The 15,489-nt window shown below is 51.2% G+C and overlaps 1 protein-coding gene across 1 annotated transcript in view; it reads right to left on the bottom strand.

Moving 5' to 3' along the window:
- The window catches only part of ADAMTS10 (ADAM metallopeptidase with thrombospondin type 1 motif 10), a 42,606-nt gene that overhangs the window by 19,891 nt on the left and 7,226 nt on the right, over nt 1-15,489 (bottom strand). Inside the window, exons 3-9 of the mRNA XM_035570872.2 lie at nt 13,201-13,565; nt 8,199-8,358; nt 6,192-6,409; nt 4,881-4,964; nt 4,355-4,500; nt 1,474-1,517; nt 110-215 (exon numbers count right to left, since the gene is read on the bottom strand). Coding sequence (XP_035426765.1) covers nt 110-215; nt 1,474-1,517; nt 4,355-4,500; nt 4,881-4,964; nt 6,192-6,409; nt 8,199-8,358; nt 13,201-13,565 — 1,123 coding nt within the window. The remainder of the gene's footprint in view (nt 1-109; nt 216-1,473; nt 1,518-4,354; nt 4,501-4,880; nt 4,965-6,191; nt 6,410-8,198; nt 8,359-13,200; nt 13,566-15,489) is intronic.

The following is a 15,489-nucleotide window of genomic DNA, read 5'->3' as shown; positions in this document are numbered from 1 at the left end:
CAGGATCAAACACAAGGAGGATTTTATAACTCCTTATGGCAGGAACAGACCAACAGGAATCTTTCTCCATGATGGCCACCCCCAGGGACTCTTCTGGCACAGTACTCACGTATGGCCAATCTCATGGGCAATGGTGAAGGCTGTGGCCAGGCCAATGTCCTCATTGATGCTGCAGCTTCTCTCTCGTTCGCACATCCCGCCCACAGGGGCCAGGCCTAGGAAAGCCAGATGGAAAAGTCACATAGGGCCAGCACAAAGCATCTGTCACACTGGGGGACTAAATGATGCACTTCATGCTCACTAACACCAAACACAGCCTAACAAGTTTCTTCACACTGGTTTCACTGGCCTTTGGGATGAAGCCATAGGTATTATGGGCTGTGGGTACATGGTCACTCAGCACTGATGATAGTGCTGACAACAGGCTCCAAAATGCTAAAGATGGGTCAAAACCCACTGAATTTCATATCCAAACCTCAGACTGTGCGCAGAGGAAGAGCAGTCCTTGTCACAGAACCAGCATTGCTGGTGGGGGAACAGGGGACAGTTTTGCCAGGAACCTGGGATCAGCCACACCAGCACTTGGGCATCCAAACCCTGTCAGGAAAGCCTGGACAACTGAGTAACCCGGGATCCAGCCTGAGCATCTGCATTTGGTTGTGTCTGACACCCACCACAATCAGAAATCCACCTTAACTCCATCCGGACGGCTGGACAAGGAGGGCTGGGATTGTGGCAGTGGATTCCCCTGACCCCTGCCCATACCCTGTCCCACCACCACAAGGCTGCGCCCCACTGCTCAGGGCTGGGGAAGAGACAGTCTCCATTACAGGAATGGGTTGAGCTGTCACTGCCCCTCCAGCCTCCACCTCTCCCAGGTACCGCAGCTGCACCAGGTCAGAGATCCACCAACTTTTCCTTTTTAACTGCAGTGATTCACAGCAATAATCCCTCCCTGACTGCTTAGTCTAGACCAGGGCAAGACAAATTAGGAGCTACAGCCAGAGAGAGCTGCAGGGTCTGTCTGTGTCTAGCAGTTTAAATAAAGAACTCCCTTTATAGTCATCACAAAAAAAGTCTTATTTCTCTCTGCTAAGCCAGGAATACTCCACTAGGCTATGGACCAGCCCTAGATGCGAGTGGTTCTTAATCATCAGGCTGGACCTGACCCAGGGATATAATGGAGAAGCGTTCCAGAGCCCATCCGTTCTCCGGGTTGCTGCTTTTAGTGTTTACAGAAGAGAGGAGGCTACATGGCCTAGCAGGCTGGAAACCGTGGGCCTGTTCCTGGCTCTGCTGCTGGCGCTCGTGGTAGCATTGGGCGAGCACTTCCCCTTCACCTGCTCATCAGGAAATGTGGATGGCACAGCCCTCCCTCACCACACTCCTGAAGATACACATGCTGGTGAGAAGTGCTGCCGAAAAGACAACCCCCGTCACTGCATGAGAGTCTGACAGCAAAATGCTACCTACCCAGGGTGCCGCAGGGCTTGTTCTTGTAGATGCAAATGTCGTATCTGCAAAGAGAAGGAGAAGGCAGCATTACGAGCATATACAATTTTGGCAACCCCAAAATCTTTTGCAGACGCATCTCAGTTTTACTATTGCTTTCACATACAAAACAGCAGATGTGGCTCATATGACGCTTCTGGAATAGAAAGTACAGACTGTAACAGGTAAGAGATGCCTCTGCTCCATATTTTGCAATGCTCACTTTCCCCAGGCTGAGACGCACTGTGTTTTTTTTTAAGGATCCTGCGTATTAGTCACTTAACTACAGAGCAGCGCTGGATGGGGTCAGAGGTTCGGTTTTGATGAAACGCAGTGAGCCAGCAGGGACAACGCCATTCCAGCCTTGAAGCTCTGTGGGTTTGGCTGGATGGTCCAGCACTGCTCACGAGCATCCAGCACACTCCTGTGAGCCAGCCGCTTCTCTTCGGGGAGGCATCAGGCTCACAAAACTGCCCCAGATGATGTGGACAGGGCCAGCCTCATGTCTGTAGACTTAGGTCTGTTGCAGTAAATCGTATCAATCAAATATGTAGTTTTGATTTTATTTTTTAAAACGAGAAAAATTTCAAATTGAAAATGTTTCATTTCACAATTCACTTTAGTTTCATTAAAATGCTAAAGTGATTTTTTACATTTTTTTTTCAGTTTAGTTCTTTACTGAGAATTTTCCAAACAAATTCAATATGGGTTGATTCAAGATGACTCTTCCCTCTGTTCCTGGCCTCCACTTCCAGCCACTGCATCAAGGAATTGACTGTTTGCACATCATTAGCTGCCTACGAGGAAAAGCTAAACGAGGACAGCAAAGTAAAACCTCTTCCAAACTGAAATGCAGTACCCTTGCAAAAGGACACTGGCAGCATCTTCAGAAGATACTCGTTTGGGCCAGAGGGTGAATATTATCATTTAACTGTGGAGATGAGCTGCATGCTCTCCCTGCCTCTGTTTACATACCTTCCCCATGTCCTGCCCTGTCCTCAGACTCAAACATTTGGGTCTTTGCAAAGCCTTGGTTGAAAGAGGCAACGTTACACTCAAATCCACGTGGAGCCAGCAGGCAGGGGGACCAGTGGCAGCAGCTGGGTTGCTGGCGTTGCTCTTTGACCACAAGGTGCATTTCAACTTGAGCACGAGCTGGGCTTGGGACAGCAAGGCTGCTGGTGGTGGTGTGGGCCTGGGGGACTCCCGCAGGAGCAGCAGGACCTTCTGACACCACTCACCCCAGTGGACCCACGGGGCCAAAAGCAGGGAAGAAGCAAGTTGACAGCACACAACGTGTTAAGTGCAACATGTTCCTGATGATGGCTTGTGTCCCTTTGGCCCCTGGTGCTCTCTGGAAGTGTCCAAACCTCTCACCCCAGCAGGAAACCGAGTGAGTGAAAAACATTTGTTGCTTTGTTTCAAGTGGATACGTGAAAGCCTTCCGAGGCTCTGATTTGACACGTCTCTGCAAGAGAAAAAAGCCCGCAGCTCAGCAAGATGTTATCGGGAGACAGGAATTTATTAGCAATGGGGCCGGATGTGCTGGTGCTGTTCAAGCAGCCGGGCGGCGAGTTGCTGAGGGTTAGCTCGAACATCTGGTGCAAGGCCGAAGAATTCGGAGTTGGTGTTTGCGTCCTGCATGTCTGGAGGAAAAGCAGAGGCTGCAGCCCTGGGAGGGTGAGGATGGAGCCAAGGAGGCCTTTCGTTTGCTCCCCCCCGGCGCTGAAAGGCTCTCAAGGGCTCCCTGGGACGCACACAGCTCCTGCAGCCACTGGGAACCAGAGTGTGAGCATGGCATCAGCAAAACCAGCTGCTGCTTGGAGGCTCCCCTCTTCAGCACTTCCATTGCATGGTTTTCCTCCATTACTTAACAGGGAGAAAAAAAATAGTGCAACCAAATCTTGCCTCTGGGGTTCTTCCTCAGTCCGCTGCCCCTCTGCCCAAGCAGTGTTTATGTGGCCACTGGCTCTCTGGTGCCCAGGGTGCAGCTGGTGTCCAGGTGCTGAGAGCTGGCTTCCTGGCACCTTCCATCCTCCCAGCCATCCCCTCTATGTGCTTCATCCTTCCAGCTTTCTCTTCATCATCCTCTGCCCTTCCAGCCATCCCTCTGTACCCTCTGCTGTTCCAGACTCAAGCATCTGTCTATTGTGATGGGGATTATTTGTCCTGCATGTGCAGGTTCAGATGCCTTCATCCAGCTCAGGAGGTCTAATCCAGCAGCCAGCTTAACCTGCTGCCCTAGACTATTGGTACAGGAGGGGAGAGAGACAAGCATCTCCAGGACAGGACTGCTCTTCTCCCAGGGAAGATGGGATTAAGTCACTTCAACAGTGATCTATCATCTGCCAAGGAGAGAGCTCAGCCCTACACACAGGCACCTAAAATGAGGTGAGGCAGATCCAGTACTGGCTGCAGACATTCCATCATTGTCACAATGCTCAGGTCTCACTTGTATCCTCTTCTCCATTCGTCACAGTGGAGGCAGATCAGGCTCTCTGTCTCAGTAGGATGCTTGATGTCCAAGGGCTCTGGGGTGGGTTCCCATGAACACCAAACACTGCTGTACATTGTGCTCCATGAATTTGCTTGTGCACAAATACCCATGGCTGCAAACTAAGCTCCTTGAGAGCACAAGGAAGATGGAGGGAAGACAAAGGAGGAGGAGGATGGTTATCTGAACTGCAGCAATCTGCATCTCTGCAAGGGAACTGGCACATGGCCGGTCTGAGGACCAGCCACTGCCAGGCCAGCTCCTGGGGGAGCATATGGGAGGGAAACCTTGGATGAACCGCTTGGACAGAGGCCAGCTGCACAGAAGACACCGCCCCATGAGCGCTGCCAAGGCTGGGATCAGACTTACCTGGTGATCAGCACTGCGGTGTCGTGGTTGGCTATGCCATTCTCGGGGATAGCATTCCCGTTGCCATTCCTGTTCACAATGGATTTCTGCCACTTGCAGAAGCTGTCCAGGGATTTCCCAGCATGGTGGTTAATCTCCAGTGTGGGCTGAAATGGAAGCAATACAACAGCATGTTCCCAGAGAAGCTCTGATGTGAAGGCACTGAAGACTTCCATGCCAGCACAGCACTGAAATCAGTCCAGATGCCCTCGGCCTTTAACAGCGGCCATGAGGAAGCAAGACTTTAGGGGGGACTAAAGCTCCTTAAACCTCCCTAAAAGCCACCTTATCATAAAAACAGTCCCAGACACCCAGAGGTTCCCAGCCTGAAGCCTGAAACCAGGCCCCAGCTGCCTTTCGGAGGGCATGGTGTACCCAGCAGACTGCACTGGGGGGACCTCCTCGGGGTGCCATCCAGGAAGAACACACAGTCCCGCAAAGGGAGTGCAGCAGCATAATGGAAGCAGCTTGGCAAAGCCCATCTTACCTGATCCTCAGTGAGGAGAATCAGCCGGGTCACCAGGATATTGACAATATTGCCCAGACTCGAGTCCTGGAAAAGTTTGGCAACCTGACCTCCAAGAAACAAGAAAAGACGAGTCTTAAAAATGAGCTCGCTAGCTGAGTGGCGGTGCAGTCAGCTGTGAGCAGGCACATGTTGGGCACCCGCCAGAGGGAAACAGCGCCGTTCGTCTGCAGGAGCCATGGGTCTAAACACAATCCCTTTTAGGAAGTGGAAACAGAATGAGATTCCACATTACTATTTGGACAGCAAAACTTCCTAAACCACGTTCAGACCGTGGTGTCTCCTTCTGGGGAGCCTGCAACAATGAAGGTGGGAACCCGCAGCACCTGCTCCTTCTCTGTAGCTCAGGTGAGGAAGCCCTGTGGTTCTGGTATTATGCAGCCACGGGGATGAAGCTTTGCTGATTGCCCATCAGCAGGGAACCAGACAGCACACGGTGGGTGTTTTACAGCAGATGAAACAGTTAGAAACTGTATTGTTTTAAAATCTGGCATGTACTTTAGAAATGCAAACTGAGGAAGCCATGAAAAGAGATCCTGCAGAGGACAGGACAAAGAGCCATCACAGAAGAGCTTTCATAGGTTTGATGGATAACCTCTAAGCCTATCTCACCTCACAGGAGGACTCGCAGCATGACATTATTCAGGCTGTTAATGCATCTAGTATGGTATCCTGCTGCCAGCAATGACCCAAACGTGATGCTGCAGAGGAAGCTCCTCTGCAGTAACCCAGAGACGTAGGCAGAGCTGTACAGAAGAACAGGGGGTATTTCTCCTTACCCTTCATGCTGATCAGACCCCAAGCATGAGAGCTGACTGTCCTTATGCTTTCCCATGTGTTTCTCAGCTTGGCTGGCCCCATTTGCAATGCTAATTTGAGATGAGAGATGCTGTTCAAAGAAAGGGCTTTTTCTCCCGGTCCGGATCTGGCCTGTAGCATGGTCAGACAGGCCAGAGTTTACCACTCCTGAGGTGCCTCCCCCTGTACAACAGAGTCCCTGTAGGCTTTGGAGAATCACTGCTCTGGAGCAGTGGCAGCATGTCAGGATCGTTGCCCAGGAAGAAGCCACTGCAATCCTGAAACAAATAGATCTCATTTCCCCACTGTGCTCCCTTCATCCTACTTGTTGTCTTGCAGGAAAAGCATGTGGTACCCTTTGCCATACCGAGACATTTGGGGTTCAGAACAGGATTTATTCCAGATTGCTCTGTGCTGCTGGGTATATGAGCCCCTGGGGTCTCCCAAGGTTCATGATGTGGTTATAACACTTACAATATTCATGATGGCCAGGATGTACTGCTCTATGTCCCGCCGGCCGTGGTACCCCACCATCATTTTGTCAGCCACCACCAGGGTCTCCACATAGCGCTCCGTGCTGACGGATCTCTTCAGGGGCAGCTGGCCTCGCTGGCTGTGGTTGCCTGATGGCTTCAGCGGGGAGGGCTTCAGTGTCCGCAGCCACCAGTGCCTCCCTTTCCAGGGCTTCTCATCTGAGGAGGGAAAGAGATTTTTCTGTTGCCTTCCAGCAGTGTTTCAGCAGCATACAGAGGTGAGAGGTGGACACTATTAAGCTCGGTTTCAGTGCTGGGAAGGAAAGGCATTGCAAGGCTTATTATGCACCACACATTAGACCCAGCAAACACACCCAGTCCTGGTCCCAGTTTGATGAGCACTTCCTACTGCAGACCAGGGCCATGCCCCCTTGTATCCTGCTGCCCTCCTGCCTGTGCGCCATGTGGAAAGGTGTGTGCCCATCCTGCTGCTGCACGCCAGCACCACCGCCTCCACCACGCGCTTTGCTGCCTCTGCACTGCAAGGCCCTGTCCTCAACTCGGTCATAGGGAAGAGCCTGTGGATTTAGATACTACACAGACATAATCTGACAATAAGGCTATTGCAGATCATTTCCTCTTTCCCTTTCCTGCCAGAACCCGAATTTAGGACTTGGCTTTTCCTCCACAGGCACAGCTGCAACCTTCAAAGCAGCAGCAGGCTTGTAGGACTTCACTCCAGGCTTCAAGTGCTACCAACCTGACTGTAGAGATGTCCCCAGCAGGGCCAACAGCTCTGGCCCCATGGCCTGGCTCCTGCTGTAGGGCAGGAGAGCTGTCTGGGAGGGTTACAACAACTGCTGCTGCCCTGTGGGGAGGCTGAATCAGCATCCTCTGCTCTGATCAGATACCCAGCGAGACTGGGAAGATGGACACATCACAGCTCCAGTCCTTTGGGATGATCAGAAGGAACCCGCAGTGGGCACTGAGCTGGTTGGGACTGGTCCAGCCCATGGGGCAAGGGGATGGGTGTCCTTGCTGGGTTCAGTTGTGCTGTGCTTGTCAGAGAACCATACCTAGCCTGTGGCTCCCATTGCATGGTCTTTCCTTTCCAAGAAGCAACTGGGAACAGGCTGACTTTTGTCTGGAAGCTGGAGAATGTGGCAGAGTCAGGAGAAGGGGAGTCTGCTGGCACAGTGTAACTGGGAGCTGGGACGGGAAGAGCTGGGTCAGGGAAGCACAGGTTGTTTCCAGACACGCTGGCACATCTGGGGACACCACTTGCTGCTCTGCTCAGACCAAGCTGGTGGTGCCCTGGTGTTTGCAGAGACTCCGTCCCTTCCAGCACAGATTCCTCATCTGGTCAAGCACCAGCACTGGGACACTGGATGAACGTTCTCAGGGGACACACAAACCTGCTATGAGCAACTGGGAACAGCTCTGCTTCTGCAGTCTTGGACTCTAACCCTGTAAAAAGCTAGCTGACCCATGTGCAGAGCCAGGGGAAGCCTCTGTAAACTGAGGGAACAGCATCCTGTATACACACATTTGGATAGACGGAGAAACTTCGTACATTCACAGGGGCCAGCGATTTCACCCAGGCTCCAGGACACAGACAGATTTCTGGCAAGGACAAGAAGGGCACAGGCGTGTGGGAAAGAGGCTGAGCATGCGTGCACTATGATTTCTCAATACCTTCGAAATTGGCCAAAACCAGGAGGATTTTTGTCAGAACAATAAGAGAGAATTTTTTCTCTATTCCACCCTCTATTTACAAATCTAAAGGCCCTGCTGTGAAGAAGAAAGTGTAAGAGCTTTCCAAAGACCAGGCCACCAGAAATGTTTTACGTGGGTAAAAGTAAATACATAAATAAAACTTTCTTAAATGCAAGATCTTTTTTTTTTTTTTTTTCCATAGAGGGCAGTATGGACTTTCACAGCCCGGTCTATTGGAACTTTCCCAGCCTGCACTGGGATGGACTGAAGATGTGTTGGTGGGCAGAGATACCTAGCACACCGCAGGCTGCATCCATGTGTGGGTACTGGAGAGACGATCGCTTGTACACAACGTGGGGGCTGCCCTTGCCCTCGTTCCCTGTGCTGACGTTGGCTCCCGGGCTCAGCGGTTCAATGAAATATTCCTCCTCATCTGCAACTATCACCCCATGCTGTGAAAGGAAAGAGAAGGAAAGGAATAAAACAAGTAGGGAGAGAAATGAGTGACATACTGCTATTTTCTGAAAATGAAATTTGTGATGGTTAGCTGCTGAATTTCTGGGGACTGACAAACAGCTTAGAGCATGTGCAGAAATCCTTCCTTTATACACAAACACTGAATCATATGAAGCTATGGACCAGAGCAAACTGAGCCAGCTGCTCATGGATGCCGTGGGGCCTCTCTGCTCATTAGAGTCCTCTGAAAATCACAGTCTTTCCTTGCAAAATTAAGTTGTTTCCTATTCCATGACACTCACTGATCTAACTGAGAGCTGTCTGTGGGATCCTAAGTACCGTATCTTTAAATATCAGCACAACTCAGCATTCAGATCAACCTCCTGTGCTTTTCAACCTCATCAAAGAGCCCTTGGAAGCAGCTCAGGAGCTTTACCACCAGCTAAGAAACTGAGGCACAGAGCTGCAGAGGATTGCAGATGTCCAGAGGCTTTTGAGAAATGTATCGAATCTTTGCGACCTAAAATCTCATTTTCAGGGTCAGAACCTTTCTCTGCAGCCTAAAATCTGGTTTGTTCTCCTCAACCAGCACTGCCCTTTTTACACCCCAACTAGCCATTTCAACCAGATGATCTTGTTTCTGCTCCCATTTTGTTGATTTAGCTATTCACGTATTTTGTTGTTGTTCTCCCTTGTTTTATTCTGTGACCAAAAGAATCTGGGCTGTAAGCCCAGACGTTGCCCTGTGCAAATGCACCTCCTCATGAGACCATGACGATTGGCAGGAGAGGGAAATAGCAGGATGAGCAGCCCAATTCACCAGCTGCTTGCAACACGTCTCCTCTGCAGCTGGTCCTATCCTTTCCTATCCTTGCAGCAAGCTTTGCCTCTGGGTAAAAGGTTTGGACAACCTTGAAGGCTTCCTCCAGCCCAACATAAGCAGAAGCCCCATCACCATTGCAACTTTCTCCTGGTGTTCAGTCTTACCTCCAGGAAACCAAGGTGGTTCTATCAGCTGAACTTCACCAGTGAGCAACTGAGACACAGAAACTGCCTGACTTTGCTCAGGCAGGCCAAGAAGGATCCCAAAGGTCTGATACTCACGTTACCTAGCTGTCCTCCTGCTTCTTGTGCTGAAGCATAGCTCTGGGTGCAGAGCCCCCCGATCCTGCCATCCGCTCTGCACTGATGCTGCCCATTGGATGTCGCAGCCCTTTTACACCACAGGGACAGGAGCCCTGATCTGCCAGGGAGGGGCGTGGGGAAGCAGGTCTCTGTAAGACATCTTGAGGTCCTTGTGTGAAAGGAACCATCTATGTAACAGCATTACTGCTGGGCAAGCGGGGGAGAGCCTCTCCAGGGTGGACGCTGCCTCCGTAAGAGGTCTCTCCCCACCTCCCTCCTCGCTACAAAAGCTGAATCGGGGCAGTGTGCGCGCAGCGAAGTCCCCATCTCCACAGTGCCGGGGGATTTCCTCCTGCACCAGGCTCTGTTGCTCTTGGCTCCGCTCCACCTTTTCAAACACAAGCGAGGTACTGTGAGGTTAGCCTGGCGAGGGCTCCGGCGGAAAGCCGAGTGTCGGCCTGCGAAGCCAGCTGGCTGCTGGCTTTGCGGGATGGGGAGAAGGAGGTCACCGCCGGCTTGGGGCAGAGCAGCAGGAGGGGAAAGCACGTCCTGCCTGAAAACCATACACTGCTAGAAAAGGGCCCTTCCCAGCTCAAACCTGGAGCCTCTGAGGAGCACATGAGAGGCAGGAGGCTCCACGACCTGCCCAATATCCTGCGGGAACGAAGCTCTGCCGTCACAGGAGTCTGAAAACTCCCCCACTGCTGAGCCCAAAACCCAAGCACTGAGGTCTGGGTGGTGGACGTGACACATGCGTGTTGAAAGGGGGCGGCAAGAAGGCCTGAGAGAGATCTCTGTGGTTTGTGGGGGAGCTAAGCTGGATATCCTGTCTGTGATTCACCCAGGTCATCTGCAGAGCAAAGATGGTTTATCCTATTAACTTATAACCACACTTAGGAAAGACACGGCTACATACTGCAGCTCAGCTCTTCCACCTCCTCTTACACACTTTAACAGCTTGACGTCAGCCTCGGCAGCGGGGCCATCTGCCAAGCTCCAAACATCTCATGTTCCCGCTGATTTCAGGAGGGCAATTCAGACGAAAGCACAGTTTCAGCATAGACGCAAAGGGCTGAAAACCCAGCCTTTAAAGCGGCCTTTGATGAGCTCTGACGCAAGAGGTAAGACAGGGACATTTCTCTCCTAAGGCTGTTTACGCCTAGCTGCAATTCTGTTGATGGGAGGACGAGTCCTTGGGCTCTCGTGCAGCCGGTGGGCTGAAACACAGCTCTGCTTAACTCAGGGCTTCCAGCTCCTGGCCCGGCAAGAGCTTCTCAGGCTGCTCCTGCAGGCTCCAGCTGCTTCATGTTGGGCCCTGCTGGCAGCTCGCAGCTCCGCATGTTTTGGAAAATGGGCCATTTTGCCCTTCGCTTCCGACAAGTTAAGCCTGGGTGACTTCTATCCTGCTCAAGCTGAAGTGCAGCCGCGTGGGTTGATGCCGGCTGCGTGCCGGGCCAGCTGCGCGGCAGACATGAAGGGTGGGCGATGTCTGACAGCACGTGGCCAGGTATCGGCAGCCTAAAGCTGGTGTGTCGTAAGGTGCGTTGCATTTGAAAACAAAGTAGTTTGCAGAGGTGTGCCTCGCAGATGCAGAAATTGTAAAGGGATGTGGGGAGTAGAAGGGAAGGAGGATAGCTTGAGGCTTGTTACCTGTTCTCATGCCTTTGCATTGGACAAGACTCTGGAGTCTTCCCCTTCCCTCTCCTCCATGCACAGGTCACCCCATAACCAGCACTGGCTCCAGCCTGCGCCCATGTAACACCACATTACACAGCCCCCTTTGCACCATCTGGAGTTAGGTCTGCGCAGATGTGGGTTGCAGTGTCCAGTCCCCTGCTGGCAGGTGTCAGCACGTACCTGACATCACGTCCCCTGAGACCCTCTTCTGTCCTGGCCTGTCCCCTGCTAAGCAGACCTGGTGCCTGCCTGGAGGGGCACAGGCTGGAGGATGGCAGGAGTGGAGCCAGGAGGGCTCATCTGCTGATAATCAGCCAGAGCTCTGCACAGGTCTGCTCAGGTGGCAGGTACAAACCCCACTGCCAGCTCCAGCCTCACCTTGGCCAAATTCCTGAGCCTGTTGTCCTCACTAGGCCTGAAGACGCCCCTCCTTGCTGATTCCTGTAGCTTGCCACAGCAGGAGGACAGAGTTCAGGAAAAGGAGAGGTTGCTGGATGACCCCCCTGTATCTCTTTGCGCCTGGCTGCTTTTTCCTCCAGACAACCCCTGGTATCTCTCCAGAGCAAAACTGTCTGTGGACTAAAATATCCCAGTGCAAGTGCTGCCAGGTCATTGCTTGTCCTGGACTTGGTGCCCTCTGAAGCATGAGGTAGGCTAAAGCTGGCTATCCTTCTGGACCAGCAGTGTCCAGCTCACCTTTCGGCTCTTCTTTTCTGAACATCAATAAATCATCCAGGACTTCAGCAGAGGTCCTAAATCTAAACAAAAGGCTAACTTAGGAACCAAGAGTTTATGCAGCTCTGATTTTTGGCTGTGAGATGGAAACATTAGACTCTCTGATATAATGAGTCAGATTCTCATTTCTGTTAATAACCCGCAGCACTGTTCTGGCAATGTAATTTAACAATAAATCAATGTGAATTTATTCCTGTTTGGAAGCTCCTCCACACTGCTAAGAGGTGGGGCTGTAGCATAAATACGAATCTGGCCTACGGAGTCTTTTTCTACGTGTTACTCCTCCAAGAGAGCCATCATCCCTGGGATTCACTAACGGGGTATGTTTGCTCCATCCCTCCATCTGGCAGGTCTTGAAATGCTCTTTGTGAGCCAGAAATATCAGAAAATCACAGAAAAATAAGGATGGAAGTCCTTAACCTATTCCCAGTGCTGAAAGAGCTAATGAATCATACCTGGAGTATTTTTGAGAGGTATTTGTCTGGCCTACTCTTAAAGATCTCCAACGATGTTGGGGCCATGCACTCTTCAAGCAACCTAGTCCCAGCTATCCTTAGCACTAATGTCTACCGTTGAGCTTTCCTGCTGATATTTAAGACCATAATGTCTAGTCCTAGCTGTTGGAAATATGCAGAACAGATAATTTCCTCCCTCGCTGCAGCAGCCTTGCTGATTCTGACGAATGCCATCTTGTCCCCTCTTTTCATACTGAAAAACACTGACTAGCTTAGTTTTTCCCCAGAAAACACATTTTCAGCTCCTGGAATCTGGACAGAAGTGACTAGGAACCCCAGGAATGTATCTGCAGTTATAAGGATCTGAATGCACTTTTGACATTCTTGGCCATGCAGTGAAATTTCTGCCCTCCTGTGCTTCTTCCTCACTAGCACATACAATATGTTTTATATCTTTTGCTGTTGCTGTTGGAAGTGGACCGGAGAGTTCTGTAAGAGCCAGAATAATGGTCTAGAGCCTGGATTATCCCATTCCAGTTAAAATCAATGGAAAAACTCCCACTGACTTTGGTAGGAACTGGACTACAGTCCCAACATGGATCAGGAACTCCTATAAATGTAATGAGGGGACATGGCCTTCACCCTCAGCTGACTTTTGATGTCACTGTGCAATATCCTAGTTTGACACCAACCACAGGCCTTTCCCACCACTACGGATCCATCTGCTGGGACCCAAACCGGGTTGCATTTCTACAGAACAGATCAAAGAAGCTGCAATCTGCTCTGCTTTATGGGCAGCTTTCATTGTTAGTAGTGCCCTTGGATGGGCAAAATTCAGGGACTCACCAGTCCGTTGCAGTTGCTGATGGCGACCTTTGAGTTCAGGTACTGATCCTGCAGGTGGCCCGCGTAGTGGCAATCCTCGTGGAAATCATGTTGCCAGTCCACACCATCTCTCTTCCAGTATTCTACAGTGAAGTGCTCAGCCAGCAGGTTGGAGTGCAGTGTCAGGTTGAGAAGGAACTGGGTTCGATGGGCAGAGACTTTGTAGAAAACCTGCTGCTCAGATGGCTCGTAGGGCAAGGAGCCCAGACTGCGCCGAGGGCGTTGCTTCAGCTGGCTCCTCATGTCAAAGGTGAGGAAGTCCCCGTTTTGGTCCACTTGGATGGGAAATGCAATTTCATAGTGATCGAGGCTGGAGAGGAACTCCTCTGGGGAGGAAAGGCAAACACAGGAGGAGTGACATTCTGCAAAGAGTCAGAGCAAAACACCCAGCAGCTTCAGCACAGAGCCAGCTGTGCCTGAGCACCAGCGCAGTGACAGCCAGGGCAGGGCAGGCAGCATCCTGACCCAGGGAATCCTGCAACCCAGCCATCATGCTGCCAGCATTCCCAGCTCACTTCCGTGAGCAAGCACACAGCTCACGCTGCCAACAAAATGCACATCAGCAGGACACCAGCTCACCGCTCAGCCCCCTGCAACCCTCCAGCACTCGTCTGCCCCGTATGGACCTGGATTAGCCAGGTGGCTTCCTGCCAGCCTGACAGACAGACCGAGCTCACTTGTGACTGCTTGCAACAGACATCTCTGAAAGCAAGGATGGGCAGAAGGACAAGGGGCATCTAACTACCGCACAATGAGGATATGCTACCTGTATTCCCTGCTCTGTTCAGGCTGCATGATCCTTGGAGTATTCTTGAAGGCCTTCAGCCTACAGAACCTAATCTTCTTCCTCTGCGGGTGACGAAGAGAACCAGACTGGTCCAAGGGGCTGTTCAGGACAGACAAATTCTGGCTCTAGACCTGGACTGTCCCTCACCTCTCCACCTCCAGTGGGCAGAGGGACTCCAGCCTGTACAGAGCCATACTCTGTGGTTTGGAGGGTTATTTCTGACTGGATCTGTTCAGTAACAAAGCTAACAGTAAGTTAAATTCAACTCATACCTGAACACAGAAGGGACAATGTCTCAGGAGATGACAGTCTTGCTAAGAAATTGTGGGGTTCTTTAGAGTATCTGCAACTGCCACGTGGACCCGTTTACCCTGCTTTTTGATAACTTGCATAATACCAACCCTACACTAGCCTCTTGGGTCATGGGTTTATTAGTGCCTTAGGTATGAGACATCGTTTAAAGAGGCAGCAAGACAATGTCTTTGCAATCAAAGTAACAAAAAGGTAACCAGAATTCCCCAGCTGTGCTAAAAAGGTAGCAAGAAAAGAAGTCAGACATCCCGACTCGCCAGGGAAGCCTCTATCTATTGCCCCACCCTGCCTTCCCAGCTCCCCAGCCTGGTGCTCTTTATCCTATTGGTTTGGATTAGCACCTCCTCTTGGGGCACTTGAGCTTTTGAGGCTGTCTCATACCACTTAGGAAATGTACTCTGACAAGGCCACTGTCCAAAACGTTTGACTGCACTCGCAAAGTAACACAACACTTTTGGGTGTCAAAGAAATCGACACTCTGCAACCTCTACAGAAATCTCATGTTTTATAAGCAAAACGTCACAGGGAGTGCCAGAGCGGATCTGATCAGTGGTCTAGCCGTCTCTGTGTGCCTCAGTACTGGAGGTTTTAGCAGAAGATGCGCAAAAAAAATAAAAAAATAAAGTGGACAGGACAGCTCCCCCCATCACAGTGTTTTCTTCTTAACCCCAATGGCTGGAGGTTTGCTCTGGGAGTTGGAGAGGATTTGCCCTTTTCATGCTGAAAGAATGTTACTGTGCTTCCTGCATCCTATGCGTAGCTGTTTCCTAAGCAAACACGGGAGGCCAGGCTGCTCCAGGGTGGCTGCTTTTTGCCTGGCTCCACAGCACCCATCTTCAAAGCCTTCCCAGCCATCACAAATTTGGACTCCAAATTACACTCGCACCGCATGGCTGCACTGGAAAGTTTCCTTTTCCTCTAGTGTGTTTTCCAGTGTGGGAGTTTGACCGAGTGGTTTCCTTGGCCACCACTAATGGGACAGTCCTTCCCACCAGCTGGGTTTAGGGGTTAGCTCCCAACCTTCCAAACCATAAGCACTTCTGGCACCTCTCCCTTGGCTCAATGAGCCAGAAGTAATTATTAGTTTTTTTTTTTTTAACTTCCTGTGCTCCAGCTTCCCCTGCATCACACCCCCTTGTGTGCGATGCAGC

This window comes from Cygnus atratus, chromosome 26 (assembly GCF_013377495.2).
Source record: "Cygnus atratus isolate AKBS03 ecotype Queensland, Australia chromosome 26, CAtr_DNAZoo_HiC_assembly, whole genome shotgun sequence".
NCBI classification, from domain to species: domain Eukaryota; kingdom Metazoa; phylum Chordata; class Aves; order Anseriformes; family Anatidae; genus Cygnus; species Cygnus atratus.
The sequence above is the reverse complement of the archived record's forward strand: the minus strand, read 5'-3'. Positions and strand labels throughout refer to the sequence as shown.